The 19,468-nt window shown below is 35.2% G+C and overlaps 2 protein-coding genes across 5 annotated transcripts in view; one reads left to right on the forward strand and one right to left on the reverse strand.

Annotated features, from left to right (window-relative positions):
• CENPP (centromere protein P) overlaps positions 1 to 19,468 on the forward strand; it is a 242,670-nt gene that overhangs the window by 100,771 nt on the left and 122,431 nt on the right. The gene's annotated exons all lie outside the window — the stretch shown is intronic.
• OMD (osteomodulin) lies at positions 2,989 to 12,678 on the reverse strand. Of its 2 annotated transcripts, XM_007111293.4 has the most exons (3): positions 12,553 to 12,678; positions 7,532 to 8,486; positions 2,989 to 4,943 (listed from the first exon to the last, which is right to left on the reverse strand). In XM_007111293.4, exons 2-3 carry the CDS (start codon positions 8,469 to 8,471, stop codon positions 4,615 to 4,617), a joined length of 1,269 nt encoding a protein of 422 aa, XP_007111355.1. In that variant the 5' UTR covers positions 8,472 to 8,486; positions 12,553 to 12,678; the 3' UTR covers positions 2,989 to 4,614. The 2 variants fall into 2 exon arrangements, with proteins under 2 accessions (XP_007111355.1, XP_054943263.1); XM_055087288.1 differs by lacking the exon at positions 12,553 to 12,678 and having other exon boundaries at positions 7,532 to 8,709.

Below are 19,468 nucleotides of genomic sequence, written 5' to 3' on the forward strand. Positions count from 1 at the left end.
AGAATTTTGCCTTGTGTAGTCATCTCCCCTTCAGTGTGGGAATGACCTCTGACTTGTTTCTAATGAACATTCTAGGATTTTATGGGAAGTCTATGATTTGAATCTCTGTCTCAAATTTCTGCTTATGCCTGAAGCCTAGTTGTTTGGTCAAATGAGATAAAGATGCGAACCCAAGTACTTCCCGGACTAAAGGCGTAAGTTTAAAGGGAGGGGAATTATGACTCAGTATAAAGAAGGGTTAATGTTAAAAATGTATCATATTTGTGATTTTAATTTTTCTGAGTAGTACATAAGTCTACGTATAATAAATTTGCAACCTAAACATGCAATGACAGACATATCCATAAATGCCGTGCTATTTACTTGCTAGGCATACAAGGTTATACTTATTTAGGAAATTGGAACATGTAAGAAACTTTGGATTTTTAGCAGTTATGATTTAATTTTGTTTCCAACTGCTGTTATTCTTTATTTCTAAGATTTAGAAAAGATGGATTTGGAATCAGGAAATTGGGGTTTTAGTTCTAGCTTTCCTTGGGTCATATGAATCCTTTGCTACAGTAAAAGTATACAGAAGAGACAGGTTTATTTCTCCTGTTTTTTCCCCATGGAATTGGTTTAGTATGTTACATGATATGCATACATCTGCATTTTGGGTTAGTGGTTCCAACTTGAGGAATAAAGTAAAAATGTAGTTTTCAGGTGATATTTAAACACATGCTAAACATTCTCAACCAGTATTATTATAAGCAAATTTATTAAATATCCTTTATTTTTATTTCCTTTCTAATATGTTTGCTAATTAAGCTTGGGTTCATGGTATGATTTGGATTTATTTGTTAGTGGAAGTGTAATGAGAAAATTGATGAGTTTTCATCTTTTTCTTTTCTGATATAAATATATCATCTGGTTTTGTTTGCAGCTCTGGTAGGAGGTAGAACTTTATTTTTTCATCCTCCTAGGGAAAGCATTGGTGGTTATTTGTTTTGTTTTCTTTTTAATGAGAAATACTTGGGGTAGGCATGAGTTCCTCTGGACATTTTTGAGTAACAAAAGATGGTTGTTAACCTGCCTCCTTACTTGGCCCTGCAGCTGGAGGACATTTTGTGATGTGTTTATATATACATGCCCTTAAAGGGAGAGCAGAGGTGACCTCTTCTTCCTAATAGACAGGAAGAGTTTGACTACTCTAGCCAGAGGAGCCAGGCAGCCAAGTGCCTTTTGAGGGATGGAGGGAACTCTTCTTCCCACCCTTGTAGTCCATCTAGAGGTGCTTTGGAAAGCTGAACCATCAAATAATGACTTGGAATATGTTTGTTGTGGATATATGATTTAAGCTCCCTCCTCTCTCTCCCTAATGAAATCTTTAGTAAATTCTGTCTTGTTTATTAATCTTTTGTACAAGTGGAACTTTGCAAGGAACCTGAAAGATGCTAACACCAATTCTAGAGGGTCCCCGAGAGAGCGCCAAGGCATGCGAAGCACAGCTGATGGCTGGGGGCACATATATCCAGTGTGCTGCTGGGCTGGACATACTGCAGTAATTACTGCTTGTAGGGTACCTGTAACTGGCATGCAGTTTGCTAAATGCTTTGGTATGTACACTGTCTCTACTTGTCCTTATAACAGCCCTGTGAGAACCACCCTCCTTATAGAAATGCAGAAAGGGAGGCTTCAAGAAGTAACTTACTCAGAGTCATCTTGCTTAGTTACAAGTGTGAAGTCAGGCTTCTACCAAGGTATATCTGATTTCAAATTCCTTGTTACAAACTGCTAAACTGTGCAGTTTTTTTCTTCACTAAGCCTATTCATTGAAGATTAAAATGTATTTTCATTTGTCAATTTAGGAGGAGATAAAAATAGGTGCTCCAGAATTCTGAAAATTTGGAGGATTTTAACTGTGCAAGAGGTGAAATAAGTAATTACCACATCTTTATATTAATCTCACCTTAGGACCTTGTTTTCTCCACTCTTGCCTGTCAGTCCCTACTCACACATCAAAGTACCACCTCTTCGAAGCCTTCAACTGCTTCACATCCTGGCCAGAAATAAAGTCGGTATATCTGTGTTCACATAGTGTTTCAGTTACTGCCACATTGTATTTCTTTCTTCCTTTTGTTAGAGTGAGTTATTAGATTTTATTGTCTCTGTTAAATTTTTAAATAACAGCTTTATTGAAATAATTCACATCTCATGCAATTCACTTTTTTAAAGTGTACAATTCAATAGTTTTTAGTATTTTCAAACTTGTACAATCATCACTATAATCAATTTCAGAATATTTTCATCACCCCCAAAAGAAAGACTCTATCCATTGTCAGTCACCCCCCAGTTTGCCTTTATTCTCCTGCCCCCCAACCCCAGGCAGCCAACAATCTTTCTGTCTCTATAGATTTGCCTCTTCTAGACATTTTATATAAATGGAATCATACGATAGGTGGTCTCCTGTGACTGACTTTTCACTAGCATAATGTCTTCATGGTTCATCCATGTAGTAACATGTATCAGTACTTCATTTTCTTTTGGCTGAATAATTTTCCATTGTGTGGATATACCACATTTTGTTTATCCTTTCATCAGCTGAAGGACATTTGAGTGGTTTCTACTTTTTGGCTATTAATGAATAATGCTGCTATAAACATTTGTGTACATGTTTTTGTGTGAACATATGTGTTCAGTTCTCTTAGGTATATATCTAGGAGTGGAATTGTTGGATCATAGGTAACTAACTTTTTGAAAAACTGCCAGACTGCTTTCCAAAGCAGCTGCACCATTTGACTTCATCACCAGCGGATTCCACTTTCTGTACCTCCTCATTAATACTTATTATTTGTCTGCCTTTTTGATTATAGCTATCCAGTGAATGTAAAGGAGTATCTCACTGTGGTTTTGATTTGCATTTTCCTGATGGCTCCTCATTAAATTTTAAATTGTTCTGGGTAAGAAATAGTCTTCTCTTTCTGATCTCCTAAAACACCCACAGTATTTTCCACGTATTAGCTCATAATAAATGTTTAAATTTATAACCCTATTTAAAAAAATTTCAATAAAGGGGGAGATGGTCCTTAAAGTTTTTTACCTCTTTGGAAAATGTGCTTTACCCACATCACTAACATTTTGCTCGTACCTTTACCTTCACACCTGTGTCTCATAGCGTCACAGGTGCACATATGTATTCTGTTTGACCTCTCATTACTAAGCCCTGCATACCAAATGACTTGCTGAATGTTAATTAAATGAATGAATGAATGAAGTGTTGTTCATGTTCATTCTGGATTGTTGAGCTTGTCCCTGGGCACGTGTGGGTGTTCTGTTTCTGCTACATGCTAATAACCTACTCAAAGATATAAAGAGCATTAGAAGCTTCATTTTAAACTGTCATCTCCAGAAAAATAGACTCACCCCTAGAAAACTGCTTTTAAAATATAGTTTTAATTTGTATTTTTGCATACTATTTAAATTGTTACTGTTTGTTTGAAGGGTCTCCTGTGTAGGCAGTTCCAGATTTGTGTTTATTTCTTATCTGAGGAATTCTGTGAAATATTAGCCTGGTAAATCAAGAAAGTTCATCATAGAAGTTATACTTCATTTAAGGCATACTTAAAATGCTTCAAAATGATTTTTAAGGATTTAAAGAAGATATCAAAGCCTGTCATTCAAATTTCAAAGGAACTCTATTCAACTTTAACACTGTGTAAATAAACATTGGCTGATATACATATGTTTCTAATATATTGTACTAGGAAAATAGAAGTGTTTAATTATGTTGATATACTTTCTTGTGCTAACATTAACTTAACCTTGTGAACAGAGCAGTTATTTATTAGCAAATCTTTATGTAACTAAAACCTTTCTCTAGTGAATTTACTATAGAAACACTGGAACGCAGTCAAGATTGTTTTGTACAATTGCTGAAATTTGCTAAAATACGAATTGTGATAAGATGATTTGGTGTTTTTTAGGTATCCAAATACAGGGTTTAAATATTTGTTGCTTTCGTGCTCTGAGAGAAAAACAAGACTAGTTGATTTCATAAGTCTGTGTGCCTTGGATCCTTAGTACGATAGCCTCTTGAAAATCAAGAATATCATTCTGTGCTCTAAGTGGTAGGCCCAGGGGGGTGGCTGTCATGGTGATGATATTCAAATACAAGTGTGAAAGCTTTTCTGGACATTAGGTCAAAAAAATAGTCTATTCCTTAAATGAGTAGCTGCTGTTACATTAATATAACCTTCTGGCATTTAAACACTATGCTCATAGTGATTTAAAGCACATGGCTTACAGTTCTTAGCTTCTAACACTACTTCTTTCATCATTATTAGAAAAATTACTGTTAATAGAAGTGGTCATACTTGCTTTTTTTCTCAACATGATGATAATTTAATATTCAAAGTGTAGTTTTTGATTCCTACTTATCATTCTAATTTACATTTCTAAAGATTTGTATCATTTTGAGTAAGTTCTAATCCTGTGTAATGCTGCACATGTTGTCAACAACCTAAATTCAATCTGATCTCATACTAGTACACAATTCCAGGTATATTACTACGAGCTATGCATATTTAGTTAAATTTATACGGAATAATAAGATTTTGTGAAGTTATAAATGTATACCTATATAGTTTCTTGCCATTCTTGACTTCCATAATAGTGAGGGTCAACGTTTTCTTCTGTTCCTTCTTCTTCTGGGGCTTCATGGTGATCATCGTGATCTTCACTGTCAACATCATCTTGAAATCTCCTGAAAACTTGGGTCTTCAGTTGTATTGTTTGACCATTAGTGCTTCTTTGTTCACCATAGTAAATAGTGTGTATATGAGGGAAGCAGAGGAAAATGTATGAGCTTATTGGCTCTTTTAGCTTATTTTGATCTACACGAATGTATGTTAAATGATGGTAATGTAGTGGGTCAACAGATGGACACATCAGTGTGACATTGATATCTGAAAAATACAAATTAAAAATTAATCCTGCTGTATTACATCCATAATCCTATATTGAATTTTATTAAAATGTTTATGGGGTATAGTTTTATTAATTAAAATACTTGTAAGTGGAATTAGGTTTAATTATTTTTTACAGTAATCAAATAATAAAATGAAAATGAAACTATAAATGAATTTTATATTATCAAAATAAATGATGGTTTCATTGGCTATTAAGTAATTATTTAATATTAAATAAATTATTTAAGTAATAAATTCTTAGTAGAAACAGTCTCAAAAAGGAAAAAGTGAAAATCACCTATAGTTCCACTACTCAGGATCTCATATTTCTTTGTATACTCTACAGTACTAATTCTCAATGTTCAAGGTGATAACGTTTAATAGAAAAGACTATAAACCTTGGAGTACACCTTTCTCTGGGGCCAATTTCTGCCATTTCCCTAGCCAGCTTCAAAGCAACCATTTTCAGCAATTTGTAAAGCATAGGTTTTTAAAGATTCATTTTTTAAAAGGTCAAAATACTCTTCTTACTGTCTTTAAAAGACAATGATGCTCATCAATGAATTCAGTAAAGTTGCAGGATACAAAATTAATACACAGAAATCTGTTGCATTTCTATACACTAACAATGAAAGATCAGAAGGAGAAATTAAAGAAACAATCCAACTTACCATCACGTCAAAAAGAATAAAATAACTAGGAATAAACCTACCTAAGGAGACAAAAGCCCTGTCTGTACTCCAAAAACTATAAGATGCTGATGAAAGAAATCGAAGATGATACAAACAGATGGAAAGATGTACCATGTTCTTGGATTGGAAGAATCAATATTGTCAAAATGACTATACCACCCAAGGCAATCTACAGATTCAGTGCAATCCCTATGAAATGGCATTTTTCACAGAACTAGAAAAAAAAATCTTAAAATTCATGTGGAGACACAAAATACCCCGAATAGCCAAAGATATCTTGAGAAAGAAAAATGGAGCTGGAAGAATCAGGCTCCCTGACTTCAGACTATACTACAAAGCTACAGTCATCAAAATGGTGTGGTACGGGCACAAAGACATATAGATCAATGGAACAGGGAAGAAAGCCCAGAAATAAACCCGCACACCTATGGTCAATTAATCTACGACAGAGGAGGCAAGACTATACAATGGAGGAAAGACAGTGTCTTCAGTAAATGGTGCTGGGAACTGGACAGCTACATGTGAAAAAATGAAATTAGAACATTCCTTAACACCATACACAAATTAAACTCAAAATGGATTAAAGACCTAAATGTAAAACCAGATACTATAAAACCCTTAGAGGAAAACATAGGCAGAACACTCTTTGACATAAATCGCAGCAATATCTTTTCTAAGCCATCTCCTAGAGTAATGGAAATAAAAAAATAAATAAACAAATGGGACCTCATTAAACTCAAAAGCTTTTGCACAGCAAAGGAAACCATTAAAAAAATGAAAAGACAACCTACAAAATGGAAGAAAATATTTGCAAACGATGCAACCGACAAGGGATTAGTCTCCAAAATTTATAAAGAGCTCATACAACTCCATAACAAAAAACCAAACAACCCAGTCAAAAAATGGTCAGGAGACCTAAATAGACATTTATCTAAAGACGACATACAGATGGCCAAGAGGCACATGAAAAGATGCTCAACATCACTAATTATTAGAGAAATGCAAATCAAAACTACAATGAGATATCACCTCACACCAGTGAGAATGGCCATCATCAAACAATCTATAAACAATAAATGCTGGAGAGAGTGTGGAGAAAAGGGAACCCTCCTACATCATTGGTGGGAATATAAATTGGTACAGCCACTATGGAGAGCAGTATGGAGGTTCCTTAAGAAACTAAAAATACAGCTACCATTTGATCCAGCAATCCCACTCCTGGGCATATATCTGGAGAAATCCATGGTTCGAAAGGATAGAGGCACCCCAAATGTCATTGCAGCACTGTTTCCAATAGCCAAGACATGGAAGCAACCTAAATATCCATCGACAGATGAATGGATAAACAAGATATGGTACATATATACAATGGAATATTACTCAGCCATTAAGAAAGAATGAAATAATGCCATTTGCAGCAACATGGATGGACCTGGAGATTATCACACTAAGTGAAGTAAGTCAGAGAAAGAAAAATATCATATGATATCACTTATATGCAGAATCGAAGAAAAAATGATACAAATGAATTTATTTACAAAACAGAAACAGACTGAGAGAATGAACTTATAGTTACTGCGGGGAAGAGTGAGGGAGGGGAATAGATTGGGAGTTTGGGATTGACATGTACAACAAGGACATACTCTATAGCACAGGGATCACTGCTCAATATTCTATAATAACCTAAATGGGAAAAGAATTTGAAAAAGAATCGATACATGTATATGTATAACTGAATCACTTTGCTGTTCACCTGAAACTAGCACAACATTGTCAATCAACTGTGCGCCAATATAAAATAAAAATTAAAAATAAATAAGTAAATAAATAAAAATTAAAAATAAGTAAATAAAAATAAAAACAATACATACAGAAAAATGAAATTTTACATACTTTCAATTTCATTATTTTCTAGATATAGGTGTTCTAAATTTCTTGGAATATAGAATGCTTGCTTCAGTTTGTTGTGTCCAACATTGAGCTCTATAAGGTTGGAAAGATTAAAAATATAATATGGGATGTCTTGTAGTTTATTGTGTGACATTCTCAGAGCATGAAGTTTTGGGAGTTCATTGAAGTAATTTTCTGGTATAGCAGATATTGAATTATTTTCTAAAGACAGGTACATAAGTGAAGAAGGCAAACCAGGAGGCATTGATTCTAATCTGTTATTACATAGGTTAAGCTGCATTAGTTTTTCCATTTTCGCAAGGATTTTTTCTTGTAATGTAGAATCATCAATTTGATTATAACAAAGATCAAGCATGGTCAAGTTTACTAGCCCATTCACAGCATTTGTCTGCAGTCTGGAGATCTGATTGTAACCAAGAAGAATCCTTTCCAAAGACTTAGGAAGAGGAAATGGAAAGTCTTCTAAATTGTTATGCTGTAGATGAAGTTGTAGTAGATTTGACAATTTAGCAAACACACCATGATCAATCTTTTGAGATTTAATTTTGTTGTGGCTGAGGTTGATTTCTTTAAGATGAGTGGCATTGATGAATGAATCTGTAGTCACAACCTCAATTTCGTTAAACTGAAGATAAACTTGCTGAATGTATGCTGGAATATTTGGGATAGTCTTGAGTTTACGATTATCACAGTACATTGATGATGGAAAGTTAGGTGGACAGAAGCATTCACTGGCACAACCTAAAGTATGCTGATGAAATGGAACTCCATAATCTTCATTTTGATGAAATTGGAATTCTGGTTGGTAGACATCATCTGGTTCTTGGTCATAATCTTCATCCCATTGATAACTTTCATACTGGCAATATACTTTGACTCCAAGAAAGAAGAAAAGGACACATACTGGACTTGAAAAGCCCATGTTCCTTTTTTTGTCCTATTACAAGGCAAAAAGGAAATATATTGTGGGAAAAGTGAGTAAACTTAGAATAATTTGTATATAAATTGACAGTTATATAAGATGCATAAGATCTATATCTGTATTGAAATATATAAAAGAATGTCCAGAATTAATGGGTACTTCTCAGACCAAAATTAATATATAAGGTGGTATTTTTTAAAAAGTCACATACTGCATTGAACCAGACTAAGAGAATCTTTTAAGAGAATCTCGATTTGTCTTGCTTACTAGACTGTAGATTTACAATGATCGCATGACATCTGTCCACCCCAAAGCCAAGTGCTCTTTCCACATAAATGCTGGATGTTCTCACTGACTATTTGGCCCCTTCAGTGATGTTTACTGCCTATGAGAAGAGAGTCTCTATGTTTTAGTTACTTAGGAGATTCTTGATATTAACCAAAATTTTCCCGCTGCAACTTTTGTTTGCTGATGTTCTTTTCTGCTCTTTGGAAGAACATAGAACACTCCATTTTATGTGAAAGCTTGAGATATTAAAAATAACTATCATGTTTCCTCTTAGTGTTTTCTGTCCAAGACTAACTGTGACTTCAATTTTTCCCTGTGAAATAGTTTGCAGAATCCAATTATTTTGTCTCTGACTCTACTTGAATAAATACTTTAAATCACAAACACACACAATATTTATATTCTAAAAAATTAGTTTCTAATTGGTTATTCTATACATTTTTTACTATTACCTTCCTAGTTTCTTTCTTTCCACTAATATTTTGGAGTTAATTTCTAGATACACAGATATTAAAAACACACTGTCCTGTCTCCCAGGAGTTTAGGTCTTAGTGGAGAATCAGATGATGACCTTGCCTCTTTTTTCACCAAGAAAATAGAATAGACAATCATTTACTCTAATATATTGACTTCTATTTAATCTTATCCCTTCCTACATAAAATGCCAAAATGGTAGTGGTTTCATCTTTTAAACAATTTTGATTTTGAAATTCATAAAGTTTCCTTTCGCAAATCTAAATAGACTCCATCCATTGTTCCTTTTTATCCATGTGATTCATGGAGGACATCGCATTTGAATTAGACTTTGAAGGAATATGAGGGTTCTCACAGAGGGAAATAGGGAAGATTTGCAGATAGAAGAGATGAGCAAAACATGTAAGCAACAAAGGGTGAGATATTTGGGATGTGGTGGTTAACTGTTGAAGGAGCAAAATAAGACTGTTACAGCCAATCTCAACCAGAACCTAGAGGCCTAAATTGTAACCTCAGGAATTTGCACTCTTGGAATGAACACCTAGTTTAATTCATTAATATAGCTGAGCCATAATCTTCACACTGCAGTGTTCATGCATCAAGTAAGATAGAGTCCTGGGAGGAGAAGTGAAAGAGTGTGGTCTCATCCCAAAGGGCAGCAGTGTTCAGTGCTGGCTGACCCAGACAGGGCACTGGGAAGCTCCCAGTGGGTATGATTAGGAGTGCATTTTCACCTGCTATAATTAGTGACCCTGTACTAGATGTTGTGTGTGGACATGGTTAGAAAAGAGCCTTGCAAATATTACTAGTGATTTAGTTAGTTTGATTGGGTTACTTGATGATTGTCTTGAATTTTAGGGGTGAGGCTCTGTACTTGGTGGGAAACACAGAAATGAAAATATGAAGACATGAGCATACAATTTAGTGCATACAATTTAGTGGACAAGAGAGGCACAGCACAGTGAACCATATTCTCAGGCAGAGGGAAGTATGGTTTGCAGCAGAGATACCAGTGCTGTGAGAACCAGTGGCTTAACCCTGCTTGCGGGAGACAGGGAAACCTTTGCAGACATCATTTGGCCAAGACTTTGGGAGATTCCCAGGAATGAGTATAGAACACCCTATACATATTACTCTCTAGTTGATAATATTTTATGTATTAAAATTATAGTATTTTATTATACTCATTATACTATAACATATAAACTTTTTTTTAAAGTGCTTGTCATACTTCATTTAAAGTACTGCACCATGGAGTTGAGATGAAAGTAGAAGCAAAGAGGCAGAGACATGCAGCTGTGCGGGGTCAGGCCATGTAGGGGGTCTCAGAAGCTGACTGATACACAGTTGAACATTGGAAAGAGTACTGCTCATCAGAACTCTGAATTTTATCCTTGTGTTAGAACATCAGTAATCATCAGTTAGTAACCTTACATTTGATATTTAAAGTCATGACTGTTCAACAACTACAAGAAATTGTTGGGAAAAAAGGAGACCTGGATGATACTTTTGGTTCAGCACTTACCTTTGCCTAGGAATCAAGACCTCATGACGAGGGCCTCTCTGAAAATAAAGGGATTCTTAGTATTATCTGCTTTTGGTCTTCTTGGCCACCTAAGAGGAAAGGTCTTTCCCTGAAGACAGTTTCTCTACTAAATCTGAGCTCATTATCATTGTCCTCATCCACTGAGGACCTCGGCCCTGTAGCTCAACCTTGTCCCACTCCCTTTTCAATAAGTGCTGTTTTCTGGTCTGAAATCCATTCCATCTCCATTGATATACCCATTATTTTCTATTTTTCTTACTCCTCAACTTCACCCCTGATCATTTTCCCTGTTACAGTGCTCTCTTATTTCTTTTTATCCAAATTTTTCATTCAGCTAATCTTTTACCAGCCATTTGCAAGGCATATTTTTATTACTTCTGCCTTTTATGTTCGGCAATTTATGCCTTGTCTCCTATAGGATAACTCATAGCAAAACATTATAACTCACTGTCAATCATCTCATTTCTCAACCTCTAATTTTTGACAGACTCTAGTACAATGCACAGTTTGTAAGTGCTCACAGATTTGTTGAATGCATGATTGATTTTTTTGTTATAGGTTACATCTTGTTAGTGATGTTTATTGCTGCTAATGTTGATTATTTCTAGGCATTTATTTCACCACAGTGATTTCTCTAAATGAAAATTTTCACAGAGAACATGGCTTTTCTCTTTTCTATTGAATATTTCTCTGTCACAATATACTGTATTCACTTTCCTACCTGTATTCCTTACCTTGTTTAGTAGAAAAATCACAAATGTGAAAAAGAAAGTTTAAAGCAAACTGAAATATGTTACCAGGTTTTTAAAATTACTCATTAATATGAATTTTTCATATTATAGCTAAAAAAGTTTCTATGTCATAACATTTCCCTTACCTGGAAAAAAGCACTCGTGCTTTCATCAAGAAAGTTCTAATTTAAATTACTAATCAAAATGAGATGAAACTTAGTCCTGGAAAGTTTAAAGTAATTGGAAAGCTTCATAGCATTTTATTATTTTAAAAACTTAATTGTTTTATTGTTATGCCACAGAAACTAGAATATAAGAAACCAAGTATTATGATATGATTCAGAATTTTTTCCAAAGCAGTTTTAAATTTAACTCTGTAAAATTAAAGTTGTGTACATCACTATCACACACAAGGCCTAAGGAAGTAAAACTCTTTTGCTATTAAAAATATGAAAGTCTCAAAATTATTTTTAGCCATAATACATTTGGATCTTAATTAACTGAAACCCAAGAAACTAGAACCTTCAGTGCTAGATAGAGTACTTGTATTTTCTCTTTGAAGAAGAGGCAAACACATCGTAATATCAGGGATTTGGTTATTAAAGAAATTTTGAGAAAATTTCTAGTGAAATTTGTACAAATACCCATTTCTGTAAAACCAGAATCTCTAGCATTGCTCAGATGTATGGCTCAAAGGCGTTCACTGGTTTTTTGTCACTTAAAGTTGAGAGAGAGAGAGAGGGAGAGGGAGAGGGAAAGAGAAAAGAAAATTATTTCATTAACGTGAGAATCTTTCATTCAAAGTAAAAAAAAAATCTAAACAAAGATCATTTATTGGGTAAATCTTAAGTTAGAAAATTAAATTCCCTATATTATTTCCCTGAATATTTTTGCTAATCAAATTTTAATGTAGCTTTTACCAGATATTGCTTATAAAAGTGTGCATTTATGATGGCTACAATCTATTTTAATGTTAAATCAAATATATTTTTAACAGTAGGAATATTTTCTTTAAAAATTGAAAATTATTTTATCATCATACCTGTTGAGTTTGCTTTAGTTTTCAGGGGCTGATGAATTTGCAAATCCTGTAAATGAATCAGAAATTCCTAAATTCTTAAACTGAATCTCTTAAAAATCCACAGTAACTGTGTGTCCAGGCAGGGCTGTCCCTTGAATTGCTATAGCAATTTAAGCAAATATAATCTACTTGGAAAATACTAGGGTTGAATTAAAATTATGTATTTCTTTTCATTATCCAAAACTTTGTGGACTCAAATTAAAATGCTTGTGTTCTTGGTCAGATTTATGTGGCTTACTTCTTTCTTTTCCCCTTAATTTTGGCTTGAGGTATGGCAAGAATTTCCTCTAGTATGAAAGGCAAACAGAACTAAATGAAACAGCATGTACTGATTACTGTTTTTATTTTCATTTTCATGCCAAAGAATTCTTCAAAGTAAGGTCCACTGTAACATGGAGCTCAGTGTCTTGGCATTTTAAGGTGGAACTCAGAGTTATCTTGAGACCTCAGTTGTCTGATACCGTGTGTTCACACCAGTGCTTCCCTTTATTAAGACAAGGAACCAGGATTAGAAACATACAGCATTTCACATCTAGTTTATTTTAAAAATGAAATAGATGGTCATTGGTGACACAGATTAAATATATTACTTTTCCATACCAAGAAGTATACCTTCTTTTCTATCAGCTATCCCCTTTCTCATCTTCCTCCCAGATACATCCACTAGCATGCATTCTAATAACCTTTGAAATAAAATTAATCTCTTAGTTATGGAATTCAGTCAGAAGGTATATCTCTGATTTGTCTGTTTTTACTAGTACAAAAAAATAATTTTATAGTATTGAATAAGATGGAATTAGGAACTTCTGTTGACCAGCTATTATTGCCTTTATTTTGCAGATGTAGAAAATTTACAAATTTCACTGAGCTGTCTCTCTTGAAGAGTGGCAGTTAACTACTTAAATGCTATATTTTTATACCAACATTTTCATATTTTAAACAGAGAGTTAACTTGTATCTCTTGGCAGTGAACTTTGAGTTCATTCTTTGGGAGATTCTTTCAAGCTTGTACAAACTAATAAGGTAAAGTGATTTCTGGAATTTGTTTTTGTTTCCTCAAAATAGTATTTTCCATTAGGTTTTTATAAAGAACTCACAAGATTTATTTCATTATACTTCAGATTTTAAAAAAGTGTACAGTGTTTCAAGAGATGTTTTGGCAATACTGTAAAAATCTCATCTATTATTTGAGACACTGGTATGTAAAACGTGGCAGACCGTATTTGGGCCAAGATTTCATCTTGTTACTGATCTTTTCCATATGTTTCCTTTTAGTGTTTGTTCTTAAAACTCAGACTTCCACACTTAGGGAAAGAGAGCAAATCTGTACTTTTTCCAAAAATCATTTTACATGCCCTCACAGTTCTTTTGGAAGGTTAATGTAAAATTAACAGCTTAATTTTTATTAAATTCTTCTTTTAACTCTGTGATTTGAACTTATGATAGTGATTATGTTGTTCATGTTCCTAACAAATATGAAAATATTTATCAATAGATAGCTAGAACACTCAGAATTGAAAGTGTCTAGGAAATTTAAATAAGGTTGGTGGTGTCCAGGAGGTTTAGGTTTGGCAGGGGTTGGGAAGGGTGGCTTGAGTCAGGCCTTAGAGGGAAACTAGAAGCTGCAAGTGATTGTTCACTGTTTTCAGTTGGTGATTATTTTATTTTATTTAAAAATTGTTTTTAATTTTATTTATTTATTTTTGGCTGTGCTGCACGGCTTGCGGGATCTTAGTTCCCTGACCAGGGATTGAACCCTCGCCCTCGGCAGTGAAAGTGCAGAGCCCTAACCAGTGGGCCACCAGGGAATTCCCTCAGTTGGTGGTTATAATTGTAGCAATTAGGGAGAGAAGTCAGTTGAATTGGTGAAAGTCTAAATTATATTCTATGATTATAATTTAACTGAAGTAAACTGTCACACAGCCAAATAACTAGTGCTGGCTAAGAAAGGTCTGGCTGAGGCTGGTAATTATGGTAATAAACCATAATAAAGATTTTTAATTCATTTATTCATCCAGCTAATATTTGTTGAGCACGTACTTTGTTCAAGGCAGTTTTAGGTGCTGAGAACCCAGCAGTAAAAGTCCCTGTTATCACTGAAGAGGAAGAGAGAAAATAAACATATCAAGTGGTGTGGAGTGCAATGGAGAAGAACAAAGCAAGGCAGAGGGGTAAAAATGAATGAGCACAGGGGTTTAAGTCAATAATTCTGACACTACTGTGATGTATGCTGGAAAGGAATGGTTATATAACTGTATGGTGAATGGGGGAGCCAGGTGTCTCACTGCTGGAGGGAGGTTACAGATAAGCAAGTGGAGGTGGTGGGAATGAAAGGCTACAGTTGTTTTAGATCTCATTAATACTTGACATTATCTAACTTTCCTCCCAATTTTTAGGTATATGATGGTATTATTTGTGATTTTAATTTCCATTTCCCTGATTACTAAAGAGGTTGAACATTTTTTCAAATGTTTTTCAGCCATTTGGATTTTCTCTTCTGAGGTATGCCTGTTAATGTGTTTTGCTCATTTTTCTGTTGTGTTATTTGTCTTTTTCTTACTTATTTTTAGGGGTTTTTTATATGTTTATGGATACCCATTTTTTGTTATATGTGTGACACTGTCATCATTTTTCAGTTGATTCTCTTGGGTTTTTCAGGTACATACGAATCATATGCAAATGATATTGTACCTTCTATCTAATTGTTTTTGAGAGGATAGCTCTTATTTCAAGAAGATATTTTACAAATCTTTACTCTTCAGACAATTGGACTGTTGCTTTGTGTTTCTCCCGGTTAACTCCTAAGTAAACCACATGAGACAAAAGTACAATTCAAATCAACAAGCCACATGATAACAGAACTGGAAGACATCATAGAAACTTCATCAAATAAGGAGGTATAGAGAGAAGAATTTAAAAAGACCAGCATACTACCAGCCACAGACGGCAAAGAGAGAGCAAGGAAGCACTCAAAGGCTCATGGAGCAGCCAGTACTTTCCACCCTCACAGAGTAAAGTTCCAAGATAATATACACAGTTAAAAGGTAGTTGTCTGTATAATCCATTAAATTTTTTTTTTTCACTGACTGGGACTGAGTACAAAGCAATAGCGTTTTCAGACTCAGGGAAGGGTGATAAGATGCGTTTCCCTTTGCCAAATTAATGGGAATGTTTTCTTTTCTGTCAAAGGAGAGGGTGGGCCATGTGGATCCAGGAAGCAGAATTCCTATTACTTATGTTTACTCAAGTTAACAGTTATTAAGGAAATTTTTAGGAGAGGGTTATACAGGAGTGAAGTACTGACACATACTGAAATTTTTAGGAGAGGGTGGCAAGGTTCTGGGATGGGTATGTCTGCTTGGTGGAGTGAGTGAATGGATGTTTGCTGGATGAAGTGGGAGTATGAACTGAGAAGGGGCACAGAAGAACCTTCTGGAGTGATAGAAATCTTTTATATCTTGATCTGCTTTGAACGAATGGTGCTAAGACAACTGGAACACATGCAAAAATTTACTGAAAATGGAACGAAGACCTAAGTGTTAGAGCTAATACGGTTAAATTTTTGAAGAAAATATAATGTTAGTCATTATGACTTTGGGTTAGGCATCAGTTTCTTAGATGTGGCACTAAAAGTGCAAGAATCAGAAGAAAAAATAGGTAAATTGGATGTCATTAAAATTTAAATTGTTTTCTGTGCCAAAAGATACTATCAAAAAGTGGAAAAAAAAAAAACCAACCCACACATGGGAGAAAAATTTTGCAAATCATATATCTGATTAAGAACTTGTATCTAGAATAAATAAAGAACTCGTACAACTCAATAATAATAATATTAAAATGAATGAAGGATCTGAATAAATGTTTCTCCAAAGATAACAAATGGTCCGTAAACACATGAAAAGATGCTCAACATCACTAGTCATCAGGAAAATGCAAATGAGAGCCACAATGAAGTACCACTTCACATTCTCTAGGATAGCTGAAATAAAAAATGTGGACAGTTACAAGTGTTGGTGAGGATGTGGAGATATTGGAATCTGCATACATTGCTGATGAAAATTAAAAATGGCACAGCCACTTTGGAAAATAATCTATAGTTCCTCAAAAAGTTAAACATAAAGTTGCCATTTGACCCATCAGTTTTACTCCTAAGTATATACCCAGGAAAAGTGAAGACATACGTTCACACAAAAACTTGAATGCACATATTTATAACAGCCAGAAAGTAGAAACAACTTATATGTTGATGAGCTGGTGAATGGATGAATAAGTGTGGTCCATCTATACAATGGAATATTACTTGGCAATAAAAAGGAGTGAAGTACTGACACATGCTACGACATGAATGAACCTTGAAAACATTATAAGTGGAAGAAACCAGTCACAAAAGACCACATATTATATGATTCCATTTATATGAAATGTCCAGAATAGGCAAACTGATAGAAACAGTGGATTTGCGGTTACCTAAGGCTGGGGGTAAATGACATTAATCAGGACAGGGTTTCTTTTTGGAGTGATAAAAATGTTCTGAAATTGATTTTGGTGATGGCTGCTAAGCTTGAATATATTAAAAACCTTTGAACTGTATACTTTAAATGGTAAATTGTACAGTATGTGAATTATATCCACAATAAAGCTGTTATTAAAAATAATAATAGCAATGGGAGTTTAAATGAATAAAATTGGCTTAAGTTGATAATTTTAAAAACTGAGTGAGAAGTAGATGAAAGTTCACTGTAGTGTTTTGTCTACTTTTGCTTCTATTGAAAATTTTCCTTAATAAAAAGGAAATCTCTTTTTTACATTTGGTAGTGTATATATGTCCATGCCAAGATAGCTAGTGGGGAGCAGCCACATAGCACAGGGATATCAGCTCGGTGCTTTGTGACCACCTAGAGGGGTGGTATAGGGAGGGTGGGAGGGAGACGCAAGAGGGAGGGGATATGGGGATATATGTATACGTATAGCTGATTCACTTCGTTATACAGCAGCAACTAACACAACATTGTAAAGCAATTATACCCCAATAAAAGTGTTAAAAACTAAAAATTAAAAAAAAAAGGAAATCTCCAGCACTCAAACTGCAAGTTTTAATATTAGGAATTCATATGACTGATTGCACCCTCCATGTAGAGCTGGCATGGCACATACTTTTGCCCCTTGGCCTAATTTGTCCTTGTGTTTCTGCCCCTTCCAGCCTTTGTAACCTCTTCCCCTGCCTACGGAAGGGCTCATTTTAAAGGTCCCTCATTAAGCTCTTCTCCTTTCTTTAGAAGGTCTCGTTTTAAAGGGCCCTCTGTAAGCTCTTTCCCTTGACTGTGGAAGGGCTCGTTTTAAAGCAGTTATCTTTATTTTCATGCTGTTATTTTGCCAAGGGAGAGATGTCACTGCTGGGAATATGTACCTTGTTACAGCACTGGTCAGAGCTGATTGGGTTGGGGATCTGTTTTAGAGCTCCCCAGAGCTTGTGATAGAAACTGTATTGAGAAAAAATGTGCACTGGGAAAAAATGCCACCCCCCCCTACTTCATAGTAATGTGGAACACACAGTACATCTGCAACATCTGCATCAGGTCTGTGGGAGAACTGGAGCCGGAGAGGGAGCTTCTAGGATAAAAGAAAGATATGTAGGATAAAAACACATTGCCTTGTTAGAATGAGGATAAAGGCTTTTTCTTTCCCTTCGATAAGCACCCTTTGCTGATTTAATCCAGAAGAACGTTTTGAGCCAATGAAGTGTGGTAGGCTTCGGTGGGCGGGGGAGAAAAAGGGGATGCAAAGATGACTTTGCAATCAAGTGCTTACACTCAAGATATCTACAATCCTCTAGATAATGTGAAGAAAAAAACCCATGTATAAATAGCTATAATAAGTTAGATTATGATAAGTACAAAAGAGAAGCACATCAAAATACTGGGAAGATTTGGAGGGTGGGGTGTGAGAAGCCACATCTGTTTATGGGAGAATCAGGAAGATGAACTGAGATGGGTGACCTTTGACACAGACATTTGAGGTTGGATAAGACTTTGATAGATGCAAAGGACAGCATTAATAAAGACACAGAAGCCAGAAAATACAGAGCATATTTGAGAAATAGCAAGTAATCTTCAGCTGGAGTATAAAAAGATGTAAACATGAACTAAAAAGCTCAAAAAGCATTACTTAAATGTAGATCATGGAAGTCTTGAAAGATGGGATAAGCACTTTTTAAAAAAATTAATTAATTATATATTTTTGGCTGCATTGGGTCTTAGTTGCTGTGCACGGGCTTTTCTCTAGTTGTGGTGCGTGGGCTTCTCATTGTTGTGCAGCATGGGTTCTAGGCATGCGGGCTTCAGTAGTTGTGGATTGCAGGCTCCAGAGCGCAGGCTCTGTAGTTGTGGTGCACGGGCGTAGCTGCTCTGTGGCCTGTGGGATCTTCACGGACCAGGGCTCGAACCTCTGTCCCCTGCATTGGCAGGAGGATTCTTAACCACTGCGCCACCAGGAAAGCCCTGGGTTTGCTTTTGAGAGTTTGTTACTCCCCAGCAAGGTCCGTTTTTTTTTTTTTTTTACATCTTTATTGGAGTATAATTGCTTTACAATAATAGTGTTAGTTTCTGCTTTATATCAAAGTGAATCAGCTATATATATATATATATATATATATCACCATATCTCTTCCCTCTGCATCTCCCTCCCTCCTACCCTCCCTATCCCACCCCTCTAGGTGGTCACAAAGCACCGAGCTGATCTCCCTGTGCTATGCGGCTGCTTCCCACTAGCTATTGGTTTTACCTTTGGTAGTGTATACATGTCCATGCCACTCTCTCACTTTGTCCCAGCTTACCCTTCCCCCTCCCCGTGTCCTCAAGTCCATTCTCTAGTAGGTCTG

Source organism: Physeter macrocephalus, chromosome 9 (genome assembly GCF_002837175.3).
Source record: "Physeter macrocephalus isolate SW-GA chromosome 9, ASM283717v5, whole genome shotgun sequence".
NCBI classification, from domain to species: Eukaryota; Metazoa; Chordata; class Mammalia; order Artiodactyla; family Physeteridae; genus Physeter; species Physeter macrocephalus.